Below are 18369 nucleotides of genomic sequence, written 5' to 3'. Positions count from 1 at the left end.
AAATCTTCACCCAAATCACAATTAAAAAAAAAAAAAATTAGGAAAGATGTTCTTTATTAAGTCATGCAACCAGAATTTAATAGGAAAATCAAATATATTAATTCAATTTAAAAAATGAAGTACCATTTAATCTTCACAAAATCCTACATGGACCAAACACTGAACTCTGTGATAATGCAGGTTTGTGAGGTTAAGTAAAAAATAAAACCAAAAGAACTTTTACTGTGAAGTTGATTTTGGCTCATGATGACCACATTTGTACAGAGCAAAACTTCTCCATAGGATTTCAACTCATGATCTTTTAGAAACTACATGAGGCCTTTCTTCCATGACACCTCTGGATGAATTTGAACTGCCGATCTTTAGGTGGTAGCTGAGTAAAAACAGTTTGCACCATTCTATAGCCTCAGGTTAAGTAATTTGCCTCAACTCACACTTCAGAAATCCAAACCCAGATCTGTGGAAATCTCATGCTCTTTCCACCACATTGTTCTACCATTTGCCCAAATCAGTCCATACATACAGCAGACACACATGACTAGAACAACTATGGAGAAAGTGTATAACTCTTTAAGATCTGTATATCCGGCAGGTGTCTCATGGATGTGGCAAAGTCATGAGGAAGGAAAATAGTTAAGTGTATAAAAGGAGCAAGGTCTCATTTGTCCCCATTTGTAAGTCAACTCAGCTCAACTGCCCTAAAAGCCACTACTTTTTTTCTGTGAAAGGCAGATTGCTTAGTTTTTATATCCTGAAAAGATGCTGATATCTGCTGTAGGCTGAACAATGTTGTTGTTGTTGTTGCTTTGTGCCATCTAGTCAGACCTGACTCATAACGACCATTCCTTGGGTTGCCGAGGCAGTATCACTACGGAAGTAGATTGCCCACCCTTCCTTCCAAGGAGTGGCTGGTGGGTTTGAATCCAAAAGATATTCACCCACCAGCCACTCCTCGGAAGGAAGGTTGGGCAATCCTACTTCCGTAGTGATACTGCCTCGGAAACCCAAGGAGGGGTAGCTATGAGTCGGGGCCGACTCGATGGCACATAACAACAACAACAATAACAAACAATGGAACTAATGGATGTTACTTTATATGGCATAAAAAAGACTTGGCAGATATGATTATAAATTTTCAGATGGGAGATTATTTTGTATTATCCAAATGAGATAACAAGTGCCCTTATAAGAGAGAATTTGAGGGATATTTGACACAGACAGACAATGTTATGTGACCACGGAAGTAGAGATTGAAGTGATGTGGCCACAAGCCAAGGAAGGCCAACAGCTACCAGAAGCTTGGAGGAGGCAAAGAATAGAATTTCTAGGAGTGCATAGCTTTGCCAATACCTTGATTTCAGACTTCTGGGCTCGAGAACTATAAGCAAATAAATTTCTGTTCTTTTAAACCACCAAATTTTTGTTAATTTGTTATAGCAGCTTAAGAAACTGAATGTCTGAATGATGTTGTCATACCAGTTGCCATTGAGTTGACTCTGACTCATAGTGATCCTATGTGTGTCAGAGTAGAACTGTACTCCATAAAGTTTTTAATAGTTGAATTTTTGGAAGTAGATTCTCAGGCCTTTCTTTTGAGGCACTTCTGAATAAATTTGAACCTCCAAACTTTCACTTAGCAGCTGAGTGTGTTAACCATTTATACCACCCAGAAACCCTGGAAATGACATTGTCATTGTTAGGTGTTGTGGAGTCGCCCAGACTAAAAACTGAATGAAGAACTGTCTTGTCCTGTGTCACCCCTATGATTGCTTGCAACTCAGACCATAGTGATCTATAGGGTCTTCATTAGTTGATATTTCAGAAGTAGATTGCCAGGATTTTCTACATAGTCTGTCTTAGTCTGGAAGGTCCACTGACAGGTGTTCAGCATCACAGCAACACTTAAGCTGCCAACTGGCAGATAGTGGTTATAAATGAGGCTCATTGGCTAGGAATTGAACCCAGGTCTCTCACATGGGAGACAAAACTTATACCACTGAACCATCAATGCAGCCCAAAACATAATCACACTGAAAGTTTGATGATATAGCTTTGGTTATCCTTTTTAAAAGGAAAAAGAGGGGGAGTGCTTCTTTCCCAGTCAGCAGTTTTTTGAGGGGATTTGAATTGACCTTGGAAAAGTTAGGATACTCTGATTTGTCAGGCTTTGTTTACTCCACATGCAGACTCTTTTACAGTAATTCTTTCCCTACTGCCTATTTAGGTTGCCATGATTACAGGTTTGACAGGTGTTAAGATGTTAGAACTGACAAAATAAATGAGTGCTAATAAAATTGTGAAGTGTTCTGCTGTGGAGTTACTGAACCAATGCAATGGTTTATAACAGCATGATGAAAGAGAATGATTGGATAGTGTGATGAATATGAAGTATTATAATTTTGATGGTCTTGGGATTATAAATGATAAGTGTTAAACAGTAATGCCATGTTCTTTTTGCCTACAGGCTCGGTGGGATGGCTTGACTGGGCGTATCACCTTCAATAAAACTGATGGCTTGAGGAAGGATTTTGATCTGGATATTATTAGTCTCAAAGAGGAAGGAACTGAAAAGGTAACCTGTTGGGTAATAAAAAAAAATAAATGAAATGAAGAACACTGGTCAAGCAGTGAACATACAAGTGCATATACCAGTTACACATCCAAGCAGGGAAATTGTATATACAAGTGGAAAAATGATAATGGGACTCTTTCAGTATTTTCACTAATATCCAGTTTTCTAATTCTCTCTTCCTCATCTTTAAATAGATGTTGATGAGCTAGATTCTCAAGTTGTGCTTGTTATGTTAATGATATTAACATTATGTTATTGATGTTTATATAGTGCTTGATTTAGATGATATGTGTGCATATATTATCACATTTATAAATCTATGAGGGGTATCCTCAATCTCATTTCTTAAAGGTTTTGAGAAGGTAAATGTAGACTTGGAAAAATTAGAAGTTAACAATGGTTAATCAATGGAATGGCATCCAATGGTTACTTAGAAATTAACTGCAAGTGTGTAACCAATGTCATTGAACTGCTTGTGTGCAAATTATGAATAAATGTATCTTTGGTTGGGTACAGTGCCACCAAAAATAAATAAAACATCAAAAATAAATTAAATAATTGCAATGCATACCATTTGAGATTAGTGACAGAAAGAATAAAGTAGGATTGGAAGAATTTACTAGGGAAAATTAATTTTTCATCCTTAATTTCAGAAGGGCAACTGATAAAAATTGTATTTCAATGTTCAGTTCCCTTTTGAGGATTCTATTAGTTGTATTTTTCAGTCTGTCAAACTGTAAAGTTCCATTTCAGTTACTATTTAGAGTGATGCCAATGTAAATTATTTATTTCAATAATATAATAATAATAAATAATTTTAATATTCACAACTATAAGGTAGAATTAATCAATATAGTTTGAAGATTCTACCCTTCAAAAGCTTAAGTAGAAGCATTCTGAAAACCTCAAAACAATTGTCCAGATAGCCCAGCTCTGGATCCATTTATCCATTTTATTCTCCTATAGTGGAGAAGTCCTTAACATGAATGAGTGACTCTGGGTAGAATTAATTGTTTATTTAATGACTGGTTGATTCTTAAGTGAGGTGAGGTTTTCATTTTTATTTTGTTGCTTTTATTAACTGGCACCCCTCCCCCTTCCCCCAGATCCTACCTACCACCCCTCATTACTAATTGAGACAAACAATGATTAATTAGGCTTAATGTAATAGAATGTGGTCACTGATGTTGACATGTTTGAGAGAAACAATTAGTTTGCAGCTTTGAGAACACCATTATGCATGCTGGTTCCCCATTTCAAAAAATTATCTCTCTTGCTTCTTAACTTCTTGCCTGTCTGTTGGTTTAATATACTCTGGCAGAGTACAGGCATCCACCTAGCCTCTCAAAGCAGGATATGGAATTTGGGCTGGGGGAACAAAACAAAAGAAAATAATACTTGTTATGTACTAAAAGTACAGATTTTCTTCTTTTTTTTTTAAGAAAATGTCTGCTCCTCTATGAACGCCCTTTTCCATTCCTCTTAATGTACAGAACTGAAAGGGGAAGAAAAGCTGTTAAGGAAACATCTTTTTGGCTCAGATGGGTGATGGAATAGATGGAGCTATTGTTATGCTCTCAGAGCTATTTATACACTGTAATATTATGCACACTCTACTGGCATTTTCCATCACAGGCAAAATCAAATTAGATGGAAGTGTTTTGTCAATTTATTTGTTATTCCTTTATTGTTTGCCATAAGTTTTCATTCTTCAGGTGATTTGGGCTCCATTCTTGAGAAAGCTGGCTTGGTCTTAGAGTGGTGGAAGAAGCCAAACTACCTCTCTCAGGAGCCAAAGGAGGCTTGGCTCTCTTGTCAACCTCCTAGGGAGGTCAAAGGGAGAATGTTAGAAAAATTCCATTTTCACACTTTTACTCAAGTTTCTACTGCCTGAAACCTTTAAGAATAAGCCATCAAGCATGCATTCTTCTTCTAGCATAAAATTAAATACACACACACACACACACACACACACACATATATATATATATATATATATATATATACATACATATATATATGTGGAATATGTATAACATGTAATATATATGTATGTATATTATATTGTCAAAATATCAAAATAGGTGTAGAGGTTTTACTTGAGCAGATAATCTTTAAGCATATAAGGGGACCTTTCTGGTCAGAAAAACAGAAGGACTCCTTAGGCCAGTGGCAATGAGTTTTAAGGAGAAAACATAAAGCAAATTAACCATTGACTAAATTTAGTGTGATTGATTGAGTCTTGTCCCCCACCCTGGAATCAGCTAGTATCAGCTAGTATCTCGCCACCAGGTAATGGTTTTTGTGGCCTGGCCAGTTCTCTATTCATTTTTACAAATCCTTAGATACTGTGCAGAGTTTTAAAATAATAAAAGCACCTCAACTACTCAGAAAATTTGATAGTTTTAGAATTATCTCTCAGGAAATAAGGAGAATTATCAAAAGTTAAATCATTTGCATAAGATAAACTCTGAGCAAGTTTTTGATTAACATATTTTTGTTAAAAAGGGGAATTTGAATAATGTTATGTTCACTGTGTCTCCATTTTATTTTTTTATATCTGTTTCTGGGATTTCTTATGCCCTGAGAAGAGTCTATCAATTTGGTCCTCAGTTTCTCTCTTTAATTATACACACATACACATACACATACATACACATATACATACGTGTATATACATACATATATATACATATATACATATATATATGTATATGTACATATTCAAAAAACTTTTAAGTCAAGTTTCAGTGAAAGAAAAAATGAAAATCTAGTCTTACCAGCAAGTAGAAGAAACTTTTACCACACCCAAGTATTTGGTTTATCTCTTTACTGTTTCTATTTTGTGGCTTTATACTGAATTAAGAAACACGGTCCCAAATACTGGGAAGGGAATATAACACTATTAGCATTCGCACCCATGATACCTTCTGGGTTCTATGCTCCATTTTAATTAAGTGCTATTTTTATTCTTCCCTCTGAAAACCAAGGCTGCTGGCGAAGTGTCTAAACACTTATATAAAGTGTGGAAGAAGGTTTGTACCCGGACAAATACTGCAGGAAACCTGGGTTGGGCTGGGGAATGTCATAGGAAAGCCTGCATTCTCTCAGTTTGCCAGACCAGTAGATGTCCAATTGCAGTTTAGAGGCGATGTTCAAGTCAAAGGAAAGGGGGAGGGGTCGGTGATTGAATACATTCTCTCGCAACAACATTACCCATGAATTGAGAACAGGCTTGCAATGGACTTGATAATGATGGATTAAAAATTTCCCCTAGATTATTTTTGTTTCTCCAAGGCAAGATCACTCCGTGTTAGGACTGAAAGCAGGTAACTGCAACAGAAACAATACTGGCCCGTTGATATTTTTTCTCAAATCACTAAATATTTTCCCTAAGGGGAATAAAAACAACAATAGATTTGACCCATCAGACTAGTCAGATGGGCTAAGGCCTCAGAAGTCTAGAATATCTCCTTCAGTGTCACCACCACAAAATAGGAACCATTTTCTGAAATTCCCTTTTCTTATGAGCTGTCTTTGTTTTACATAGTATCTTTGTCAAAGTATACTGTCTCACAATTTGTTTTAGAAGCACAGTTTCCAGAGGACAAAAACATTAAAGACCTTGGAAGAGAAATGAAATTATCTTGTAAATTATAACACCCACTATTTCATAGTTTATGTACAGTATCATGTTGCCAATGAATGTGCACAGATTTATATAAGCAAATGTTAGACATTAAAAGCATTTGGAACAAGAAACTGTCCCAGCTACATGCAAACACTATTTGTCATTCTTGCTTCCTAAAACTACTTGCTAAAATATCTATTGATTGACAGATGGACCTTAAATTATTTCAGGTTATTCAACTTGACTGGTTTTGTCAAGTTCACTTTTATCTCTTGAGTAATAAGTTAAGTCAGAGAAAGTGCAAACAGTTGCTCCTTGGAGTCAAAAGCTTTTCTCCCTGGAAGAAGTCAGTAGAATAGCTCAAAAATGTCCTCCTTTTACATAAAAACAGCAGCAACAACAGAGGTTTAATAACCTTGTTTTAATCTTCAATGAATCAAGTTACTATTAACCCTTAGAAGATGATTCCAGTTTTCTCATCCTGAAAGAAGCTTATTATACTAATCCAGCTTGAGACTCCAGGCATTTTAGACAGCATTGAATGAATTCCAACCAAATATCTGAGGGATGGAACTCAAGCTTAGAAATTATACATTGGGGGTGGGGGGAGGTGGTCTTTATTTGTCACTAAACTGCAATAATCCATCCTCACTTTCCATGGATGTAAATTCTTGGTCTCTTTCTCCCATGATGTATTGTCGCTGCCTCTTTCCTTTCAAATAACCCGTCATTTCCAACATTGTTATTTGTATATACCATGGTGAGCTGTTCCATTTTATAACTCTCCCTCCACAGTTCACAGTGACTAGAGTGCTAGCACACAATACATTTCAGGCCAAGTAAGCACATTGTATTTTCCTAAGAAGATTCCATCTTACAAGAGGAGGATTTGTCCCCATCATCTTTAAATTCCAAAAGCTCTCCTCAATACTCTAACACTTTTAGTGTTGTTGTTTGGTGCCCTTGAGTTGGCCCCGACTCATAGTGACCCTATGTGTACCCTATGTCAAAACAAAATAATGCCTGGTCCTGAGCCATCCTCCTGATATTTGCTATGCTTGAGCCCATCAAAGCAGCCACTGTGTCAGTTCATCATGTTGAGGGTCTTCTGCTTTTTCGCTGACTCTCTACTACCAAGCATGATATCCTACTCGAGTGACTGGTCACTTCAGACAACACGACCAAACTGGTGAGATGAAGTCTGCCTATTCTCACTTCTAAGGAGTGTTCAGGTGGTACTTCTTCCCAGACAGATTTGTTCATTCTTCTGTTACAAACAAACAAACAAAACCCCACTACCGTCAATTAGATCCTGACTCACGGCAACCTCCACTGGGTTACTGAGGTGGTAAATCTTTACCTAGAGTGGCTGGTGAATTTGAACCACCAATCTTCTGGTTAGCAGTCAAATGCTTTAGGCACTGTACCATCATACCTCCTTATTCCTCCGTAGTCCCTGGTATTTTCAGCATTCTTCCCAGCACCACAATTCGAGTACATCAATTCTTCTTTGAATTTTCTTAGTCATTATCCAGCATTTATATACATATGAAGCTATTGAAAATACTATGGCTTGGGTCAGGCACACCTTAGTATAAACCTAACAAAGCAAACTCACCGCCATTGAGTTGATTCCTATGCATAGCAACCCTCATTGAGTTCCCAAGGTGGTAAATCTTTAGAGTAGATTGCCCCATCTTGCTTCTGTGGTTGGTGGGTTTCAACCATCAACTTTCTGGTTAGCAGTCAAATGTCATAGGCATTGCATGCACAGAATAGAAAAAAACAAAACAAACAAACAAAAAACAGTTACTATCAAGTTGATTCTAACTCATGGTGACCCCATATGTCAGAGTAGAACTGTGCTTCACAGTTCTTAATGACTAATTTCTTGGAAGAAAATCGTGAGGCCTTTCTTCTGAGGCTACTTTGGATGAACTGGAACTTCCAATCTGTTGAGCATGTTAACTGTGTATACCACCCAGGGGCTCCTTAATGCAGACATTCTTTCCAAAAGAGAAATGTAGCAATCTTTACAAAGCCCATCACTGAAGATGTGTTAATAAGACTCATGAGAGAAGAAACAGATATTTTTCTCCCTAGATGCTTGATCATTTTACCTAGCAATTTTGGATCTTGATTGTATGTGAATTACTCCCTAGATTTAGAAGGAAAATAATAGTCACCTTCTGAACATCTTTTCATTGTGTCACCTTTTTTTAAAAAGTTTGCTTAATGTCATTTGGGCACTCATTTTCAAATACTTCCCCTAGTTGTCCTAGATAATAAATGGCTGCTCCCTCATGCCAGCTTACAAAGTGAAAGAAGGCAGGACCAGACAATTTAGCTGTTGAGGGTTCTTCCCCACAAATAATTGATCCACCCTCCACTACTTCTCACTGGTAAATTATTGCTGTCTCTTCTCACTATATGGTTTGAAAATTGAAGTTCTGCCTCCTGGAGGCATTCCTCCAAGGTCATAGAATAGGTCTGAAATGCTAAATGTCTAAGCATCTGGTTTACTGCACTCCTCTTACCAACACACAAGAGTCTTAGGATCTTGTTTTCTGAACAAGGGAGATTCATTTGCTGACATGTTTGTTCATTTACTTCAGTTAACAGAAAAAAAGTAGTTATTTATACTAAAATAAATTACTATTCTCTTTTTCTGTTTTGCTTATTATGAACTTTGAAAACAGAAAGCTGAGGTGATTCAAACTGAGTGTGTTCCCTGTCCACCCCCCAGGAATAGCCTTATCTTTATTTTGACACTCTTTTAATTTAAATGCAAAAGATTCCATTATGCAGACAGTAGAAAAAAATTATATTCTTCCCTTTTTTTCCATAATATGGAGGAAACTTCACGCTGAATGAGACTCTGTGACTTAGTTGATTGGAAATACAGCAGAAACCTTCTCTTGCTTTCCACACTGTTAGCAGGAATAGTAAGAGAAATAAAAGCCAGATGTCAAGCTATGGTGTATATTTGTCTACACTTTCAAGTTTGTATCTTAGGAGGAAATGATATGACGAGACTATTCAACACTGCCTTTTAAAATATTAGAATAGTTTCTTTAAATGTGCACACACTTGACATTAATAGAAATAAAATTGAAAGAAAATGTACTCCTTTACTTAATGAATTGCCTAAAAACACATTTACTTTCTTCACCCTTCAATACTTAATTAAAAATCAAGTTCTTTTCTCCCCAGTGCCTACATCAAGGTTTAATTATAAGTATGCCAGGGCTCACTTTACACAGTCTTCAAAGAGTCAATTGTTCACAACCTAAAGGAAACTTTAGATGAAAGCCAATTGGCTGGTAGGTGTGTTCAGCCTGAGTTATGTTTCTTAGAAGCAAAAGTCCCTGCCTCAGAAATATTGGAGAAAGGGTAGAAGTTGAGAAGAGAGAGAAGGAAATATTGTCTCCCTTTCCTGGGTTTAAAAGCAGTCAAAGAAATTTGCAGATTCTTTAATCAACACATGTGTATTGCACACATTCTAAGTGAAAATCACTCTAGGTACTGGAAATACTGATGTTATTTAAGATGCTGTCTTATATCCCAGCTCTAATACCTTCTCTTCAGACAGGATTACAATACCTTCAAATGCATAAAGTAAGCCTCAATCCCCAACCAGGCAAGTAAAGTATTCTACTTAGATCTATCTCCTTATTTCTCTAAACCATATTCTCAACTAACCCCAATTAAGGGTAGAAAGAAAACAGTGAAACTGAAATAGTGTACACTAATGTTTAAATGTGTGATAGCCCTGGATAATTCCTCAAAGCAATTAAGTCTCTAAAAAAAAAAAAAGACTTGTCAACTTAAAAGAATGTCTAACTGTTGAATGTAAGCAGGAAATCAACATAAAGAAATAAAGAAGGAAAAAAGAAGGGGGCTAATATTTCCACATGTGTTATTTCGTTTAATCATCAGAAAAACCCTGGTGTCTCCATTATTGAGACCAGCATGATTAATTCATTTACCAAAGTCACACTGGGATCTGAACAAAAGTCTGTTTACAAATCTCATATTCTATCCAGCTCACCAAATATTCTTCCATTGGGGAAATATATTTAAGAATCAAGTATAGGTGCACCCTTTCCATTGCAGAGTATGTCCAAGAGTGGTTGTTGTTTTTGGTGCCATCAAGTCAATTCTTGACTCATAGAGCCCCATGGGACAGAGTAGAACTGCCCTACAGGGTTTTCTGGGCTGTAATCTTTACATAAGGGACTCTTGTGGTACACTGCCTAAAGCATTTGACTTCTAACCAGAGGGTTGGTGGTTCAAACTCAACAGCTGCTCCACTGAAGGAAGATGGGACAATCTCCTGTAAAGATTTACCACCTCAGAAACCCAGTGAGGGTCACTATGAGTCAGAATCAATTTGATGGCAGTGAGTTTGGTTTGGGTTTTTTAATCTTTATTTGAGAACATTGCCAGGTCCTTTCTCCCATGGAGCCATTAGTTGGGTTCAAACTGCCAACCTTTCAATTAGCAACCACTTAACTGTTGTTCCACTAAGGCTAGTGTCACTAAACTGCCCTTGTGTTTAATAATCCCTTTACTTTATCAGCTTCTGAAAAAAAAAAATAATAATAATAATAATAATGATTCCAAGGTCCTTTACAATAGGGCAAATTTGAAGAATGCAATTACTGGAGCAGTTGTATCAGTTTTTTATTATTACTGAACATTTATGTAGCTCTTAACATATGCAAATACCTTCATATACATAATCTCATTTACAACAGAAGAACCAAAGCTCAGAAAGGTTAGCATCTTAGCCAAGGGCACACAGCAACCAGGTCTGCCTGGCTCTGAAGCATACCTGCATTCCATCTCATCAGGCTTGTAGTAAATATCTACATGAATGCTTCAGAAAAATTGCTCAGTTCTCTAAGGCTCTTATCCGGGGTTCCTCCAGAAGCTAAAAAAATCAATATACTTCTATAGGGACAAATCACTCAGAAGTGAGTTGGCTTCTGGAGAAAACTGTGAGCCATTACTTTTTCAAAGACTGGTGGTCTTCACTGAATGCCAATGATCATGGTTAGATCTATGATAGAAAGATCAATAGCCTATAAAAGAAGAGGGTCCTTACTGAAAAGCTCACAGCCAAAGGGACAGACAAGACAGGTAAACAGATGACAACAGGGGATGCTGGGTACCATAAATAGAGTCTACAAGGGTCCACAAGAGCCATTTTTCATCTAGCATTGGCTCCTCATTGGAGATAGACCCAGAACTTAGTCTGCTGCTCAACATTCTTTCTTTTTTCATGTTTCCCTTTTTGATAACCAATATCTCCACCATCCACCCTTTCCTGTCATCTCATTTTTTATAAGCTTTAGAGGCAGTGATGCTATCACTTTGACAGCATAAGGCAGAGAGAATGTAAGCTCTGTAAGGGCAGGAAAATTTCTCTGCTTGTTCATTGCTATGTCCTCCAATGCCTAGAATAGCTACTGATACTAAGTAGTTATTCAGAAAATATACATTGCGAAAAAAAAAGTCTGATACTCAATTAAGGACAATCAGACTCACCTCATCCTAAATAGCACATATTTTCCACATTCATCTATATGCTCACCCCTCCATTGTTTCTCCACATTTAGTAGCTTCCACTGTGGTGTCCTGGTGTCTTCTGCTCAGACTGTGAGCTTCTATGCCCATTCATGGTGTAGAAGGGAATTCTTTTTATAATAAATGCTGTCACTGGCAACTAGCAACACTAATGTACTGTGTTCTGTGTAGATTGGGATTTGGAACTCCAATAGTGGGCTGAACATGACAGATGGGAACAAAGACAGGTCCAACAATATCACTGACTCACTGGCCAACCGAACACTGATTGTCACCACCATTCTGGTAAGTCAGCTGCATGAAATTTAAGGTGTCTTATCCAGAATTCCACCCTAGGCACTGAAGAAGTTCTGGCTCTTTCTTTCATGCCAGCAACTTTGTCTGCAAAAGGGAGAAAAAGAAAAATTAATACACGAAGTGTTTGTATTTTAGAGGGTGTAGAAATAACCAGCTTAGCAAAGGCAGGGGGATGATGGCCTGAATTCAATATTATTAAATCTTTAAAAAATCATTTAAAAATATTTTATATCTTCAAGTGGCTAGCAGAACTTGTGTAAGTAAATCTACCTTTCATAATTGCAGTGTTTTCAATTGGTTTGTTTTATATAGGAAGAACCATACGTGATGTACAGGAAGTCTGACAAGCCCCTATATGGAAATGACAGATTTGAAGGATATTGCCTGGATCTGTTGAAGGAATTGTCAAACATTCTGGGTTTCATTTATGATGTTAAACTAGTTCCTGATGGCAAATATGGAGCCCAGAATGACAAAGGAGAATGGAATGGAATGGTCAGAGAACTCATAGATCATGTAAGCAAACCTGCATCTCCTAAATACAGGTCATACTTGTCTGGAAAAATAAATCCATGATAAGGGAAAGTAATCCAAAGAAAAAAATCGGTTCAGTCAATGTCAAAAGATATTTAAATATATTTTGAATCATATTAGTTGCCATCTAATGGGCTTTGACTCCTAGTAATTTTGTGTACAACCAGACAAAATGTTGCCCAGTCCTGTGCCATCCTCATGATCTTTGACGTGTTTGACTCCATTGCTGAGGCCATTGCATATTTTGAGTCCCTTCCAACTTAGGAAGCTCACCTTCTAGCACTATATCAGATAGTACACTTTTGTGATCCATAGGTTTTCATTGGCTAAATTTCAGAGGTAGATCACCAGCCCTTTTTTCTAGACTGTCTTTGTCTAGAAGCTCTGCTGAAACCTGTCCACTATGGGTGACCTGCTGGTATTTGAAATATTGGTAACATAGCTTCCAGCAGCACAGTAACACACAAGCCACCACAGTATGACCACTGACAAATGGGTGGTGGTTTGAATTATAAAAGGATTAAAACATAGGAGAGAACAACTGAGAAAAGGACTTTGTTCCTTGGAAGGTGATTGAGGATATAAAGGTATGAGTCCATCTATTATACTGAAGAGTAAGCCTGAGTGATTCTTAAATTAGATAAGAATTCTTAACGTTTTCAGCTCAGAGTGAAATCTCATCTTGTCAACTATTTTGACCAAACTGCTAATCCCTTGCTTTTCTCATATGCCCTTCTTAAAGAAATCCTCCTGTGGCTTTTTTTTTTTTTTTAACCTTTGCTTAAACCCACTGCCATTGAGTTAGTTCAGACTCACAGTAACCCTATAAGACAGAGTAGAATTGCCCCATAGTGTTTCCATAAATCTTTATGAAAGAAGATTGCCTCATCTTTCACCCTTGGAGCTGCTGGTGGATTCAAACCACCAACCTTTTGATTAGCAGCCAAAAGCTTGAACCAGTATGCTACCAGAGCTCCTTTCCCTTGCTAAGTTTCATGTACGTGTATGTATCTCTGTGTGTGTGCATGCATTTACACAAACACCCACATTTACACACATATATTTATATCTTCTGATTTATCTTTGCTAATAATGAATTAATTAAAATAACTATAAATACACTCTTTTTGTACTAAAACCAATCATCACAAGAAATTTCTTGCATGAGAAGTATTGCTATTGTTGTTAGTTGCCATTGTGTCAATTCTGACTCCTGGCAACCCCATGTGTGCAGAATAGAGCTTCTTCATAGTGTTATCAAGGCAGATTGCAAGGCCTGTCTTCCAGGCACCTCTAAGTGAGTATAAATCACAAGCTTTTTGGCCAGTAGGCAAGTGCTCAATTGTTTGTGCCACCAGGGCTGAGAAGCCTTAGGAGTTGAGAATAGGGACCTCCAGTGCCCAGGAAAAGTATAGACATTTGCAGAGAAGTTAAACCACTAAGGTAATGATTTCTGGTTTGCTTTTGCAGAGGGCTGACCTGGCCGTGGCTCCTCTTACCATCACCTATGTACGGGAGAAAGTCATTGACTTCTCCAAGCCCTTCATGACCTTGGGCATCAGCATTCTCTACAGGAAGCCCAATGGTACCAATCCAGGTGTCTTCTCTTTCCTCAACCCACTGTCTCCTGATATTTGGATGTATGTGCTCTTGGCCTGCCTGGGAGTCAGTTGTGTGCTCTTTGTGATTGCAAGGTAAGGTCCAGAACTAATGAACTTACTACTACAGGTCTATGCCAGTCTCAGTTTTCCCTGTAGGCTCTAGAGGCTGACCAAGACTAAAAACTTTAGTGTGCTATTTTAGTTTCACCTAGTTCTATTTTTCCATGGTTTCCCACATAGAAGCCAGAGTGTAAGTGATTTTTTTCTATTTGTAAAGGTGCATTAAAAGGAGAATAAAATGATATTTTTATTTTTTTTTCAGTAATTCAAACAATATAAAATGGTCATTTGCCCATTTTTCCTCAGTTATATTACAACAAAAACAGTACATCAACTAATAAATCTAAAATGTTTCAATAGTATATTAAAATTGTGTCAAGATCACTGAAATATTTGGTTACAAAAATGAGAGAAAAGCTATGAATTATTATAGTAAATCAGAAACACTGGAGTGAAAAAGGATGGCAAAATCCTCAGGAATAAAGAAAAATATTTTTGAAAAGTTTATGAAATTCATTTTTAAAAACAGAGAATGAGAAAGAGAAATTCTAGAACTAATTGTGAAAGGAATGATCACTTGTATACAGAGTATAGAGGCATAAAATCTTTATGCCACAATGAAGATTATTTAGCTTTGGTTTTCTTTTTTGATATTTAACTCTATATTTAACCATTCTGCTTTACACAGGTCTTGAGAGGATTTTTATACCTTACAGTACATCATATTTTCTAAATACCTTTGATGCTGAATTTGAAGCACAGCTACTTTGTCTTTGTGTAGGATTAAACGTTTGATATCCCTAGATAAACCATGTAAAAAATAATTGCTTTTGTATGTCTTTCTACTTGTTCTCAATCTTTTTTTACCTTTCAACAAAACTCAGTGAACTTTTTCCCTAATCAATATTTGTTTTCCCTCCAGGAATTTCTAAAAGACATATTTCTTCACGCTAGCCCTTTGTCATGGTCACTGTCTGGTTTTGATTAATGACAAGTAACATTTTCCCTGGTGTAATTATAAAGAAAGCTTGGAAAAAATAATCCAGTCTGAAAAGGTCTTAAAAATCCATAAAGCAAATGTAGTCAAAATGATTAAATGTGTGCTTTCACATGTAGAATTTATGCATTCAATATGAAATGCAGGTTTTAATGTTTTATATGCATAATGAATTATGTTATTGTTATTAAATGCCATTGAGTCAGTTCCGACTTCAGTTCTAGACTGTCTTTGTCTAGAAGCCCTGATGAAACCTGTCCACTATGGGTGACCGTACGTACAACAGAATGAAACTTCTTGGTCATGCGTCATCCTCATAATCATTGATATGTTTGAACTCATTATGGTAGCTACTGTTTCAATAGATCTCACTGAGGGTCTTCCTTTTTTTTTTTTTTTTTTTTTACTGACCCTCTACTTTACCAAGGATAATATCCTTCTCCAGGGTGTCCCTCCTGATAACCTGTCCAAACTACATGAGATGAAGTCTTGCCATTCTTCCTTCTAAGGAGCATTATGGCTGTGTAATAAAATATACCATTACCAAATACTTTAGCCAAACATTAAGTTACCTTTAAATATTAACCAAAACTCTCTTTCCATACACATTATCTCAGAAAATAAAAATCAACAGTATATGCAATGATATCGTCCCTTGATCCTTTAAAACTCTAAACCAATGGTTCTCAACCAGGAAACATTTAACCCCCTCACGGAACACTTTGCAATGTCTGCAGACACTTTGGTTGTCATAATTGAATAAGGGAGAGTGCTACAGGTATCAAGTTCATAGATTTCAGGGATGCTTCAAAGTATCCTATAATGCACAGGACATTCTCTACAACAAAAAATTAACAGACTCAAAATGTCAATAGCGCCAAAGTTGAGAAACAATTTTCTGAAAAATTAAAGATAAGATTATTTTGAATATCAAAATTTTTAATTGAAGTGCTCACCTTTGGAGATTCATTTCTCATTTCAGGATCCTAGACAAAGTTAATCCTGCCCTACAATAGTCATTTAGCAAATGACTACGCTAAGTTGATGGACCCTCTAATGAGTAAAATGTCTTGCACTGACTCATTGCTCTATTTCTCGGCTCTGCAAAGACCCACATCTATTGGTAGTAGACCAATCCAAGCAGCAGAGACCAATAGAAAAATGAGCTTCCATATCATTTGTGGTTCTGTCAAGGCAGTGATGCTGATGAGTAGAACAGGAAAGGCAATGTTGATGAGCAAGCACATTATTGATTATATTGACTTGACCAAAGACAGTGGGAGAAAAAAAAAATGTCAGCAGCATCTAGAAGTGTTCACTAGCGGAGCAGGATCAAAGTATCCCTTTACATTGGCCACAGTGCACTGTAAATTACCTTACTTTTGTTATCAGAATATGTCACAATAGTGTAACATTTCATCTTTATTTTGTCTGTTTCTCCATAATGGCTTGGTGACCAAGACCTCTGTATCTTCTGACTTCACACATTCTATTTCTATTACTATAGCAGATCCTCTCCTCCACCCCCAATCAATAGTATCCACTCAGCAGTCCAATTCACTAACAGTACCGTTTAAAAACCAACCTTTCCATTTTTAGCTTATTTGCTTGAACTCCCTCCTCTCACTGCATTCCCTTCACTCTGGGTCTTGGGGAAATGGAGAGATAGATACTATTCATCAAATACAAACTTACGAACAACATGATAATGAAAGATAGAATTATGTAAATACAGAAAATAACTCCCTGCAGTGCACAAGTATACTGAAATGGAAACCAAATTCTCAGCTATATTCATCTTCTTTACATTTTTTAATCCAATCATGTTTCTATTTCATAAAATCAATAACTATATTTTCAGAGTGATTCATAAAAGCAAAATCCTAGTTGAATACTCACTCACTGCCCTTGAGTTGGATCTGACTCATAGCAGCCCCTCCTTGGGTTTCTGAGGCAATATCACTAAGGAAGTAGATTGCCCAACTTTCTTTCCCAGGAAGAATCTGGTGGGTTTGAACCTCTAGCCTTCTGGTTAGCAGTCAAATGTCTTAGGTACTATGCCACCAGAGCTCCTAGTTGAATAGGTGTGCCTTTACCTCCCCCAGCATAGTTCGAGACCGTGAACTGAGTTACTGTATACCAATAAGCTAAGATGGACAATGGCTTTCAGTTACCACCTAGTTTGCACACAAAGTTGTTAGGTGCCATCGAGTCTGTTCTGACTCATAGAGAGCCTATGTAAAATGGAATGAAACACTTCCAGTCCTGCAACATTCTCACAATTATTGCTAATTTGAGTCCATTGTTGTAGCCACTGTGTCAGTTCATCCACAGAGGGTCAGCCTTTTTTTTAATGACCACTCTACTTTACCAAGCACCATGATTTTCTCAAGACTGATCCCTCCTGACAACCTGTCCAAAGTACATAAGACGAAGTCTTGCCATCCTCACTTCTAAGGAAAATTCTGGCTGTAGTTCCTCCAAGACAGATTGGTTTGCTCTTCTGATAGTCCATAGTATATTCAATATTCTTCACCAATACTGTAATTCAACTGGATTAATTCTTCTTCCTTATTCATTATCCATTTGGTCTTCCTTATTCACTATCCACTTTTCACAGGCATGTGAGGCAACTGAAAATATCATAGCTTGGGTGTGGTACACCATAGTCTTCAAAGTGATATTTTTGCTTTTTAACACTATGAAGAGGCCCTTTGCAGCAGATTTTCCCAAGGCAATATGTCATTTGATTTTGTAATTACTGCTTAAATGGGTGTTGCTTGTGGATCCAAGTAAAATGAAATTCTTGACAACTTCAATACTTTCTCTATTTATCATCATGTTGCTTATTGATGCAATTATGAGACTTTTGTTTTCTTTTTCCAACTTTTTTTTTTTGTGTGTGTGATTTGGGTGAAGATTTACAGAGCAAATTCACTTTCCATACAGCAGTTTACATACACTTTGTCTCATGACACTGACCACAGTTTACCACAATGAAACAGCTCCCCTCCCACTTCTTCCCCATAGTTACCTCTTCCCAGTGTCCATCCCTCCATGGACTCCTGCCCCCTAAGCTGTCTCC

General features: G+C 37.0%; 1 protein-coding gene across 1 annotated transcript in view; it reads left to right on the top strand.

Moving 5' to 3' along the window:
- Nucleotides 1-18369, top strand: part of GRIK1 (glutamate ionotropic receptor kainate type subunit 1) — a 281030-nt gene that overhangs the window by 194874 nt on the left and 67787 nt on the right. The window contains exons 7-9 of the mRNA XM_042781337.1: nt 2465-2572; nt 12405-12608; nt 14097-14320. Of these exons, the coding sequence (XP_042637271.1) occupies nt 2465-2572; nt 12405-12608; nt 14097-14320 (536 nt within the window). The remainder of the gene's footprint in view (nt 1-2464; nt 2573-12404; nt 12609-14096; nt 14321-18369) is intronic.

Source organism: Orycteropus afer, unplaced genomic scaffold, assembly GCF_000298275.1.
Source record: "Orycteropus afer afer isolate SDZICR_OR568_19922 unplaced genomic scaffold, OryAfe1.0 scaffold00108, whole genome shotgun sequence".
Classification (NCBI taxonomy): domain Eukaryota; kingdom Metazoa; phylum Chordata; class Mammalia; order Tubulidentata; family Orycteropodidae; genus Orycteropus; species Orycteropus afer.
Note: the sequence above shows the minus strand (reverse complement) of the source record. Positions and strands in the feature narration are given on the sequence as shown.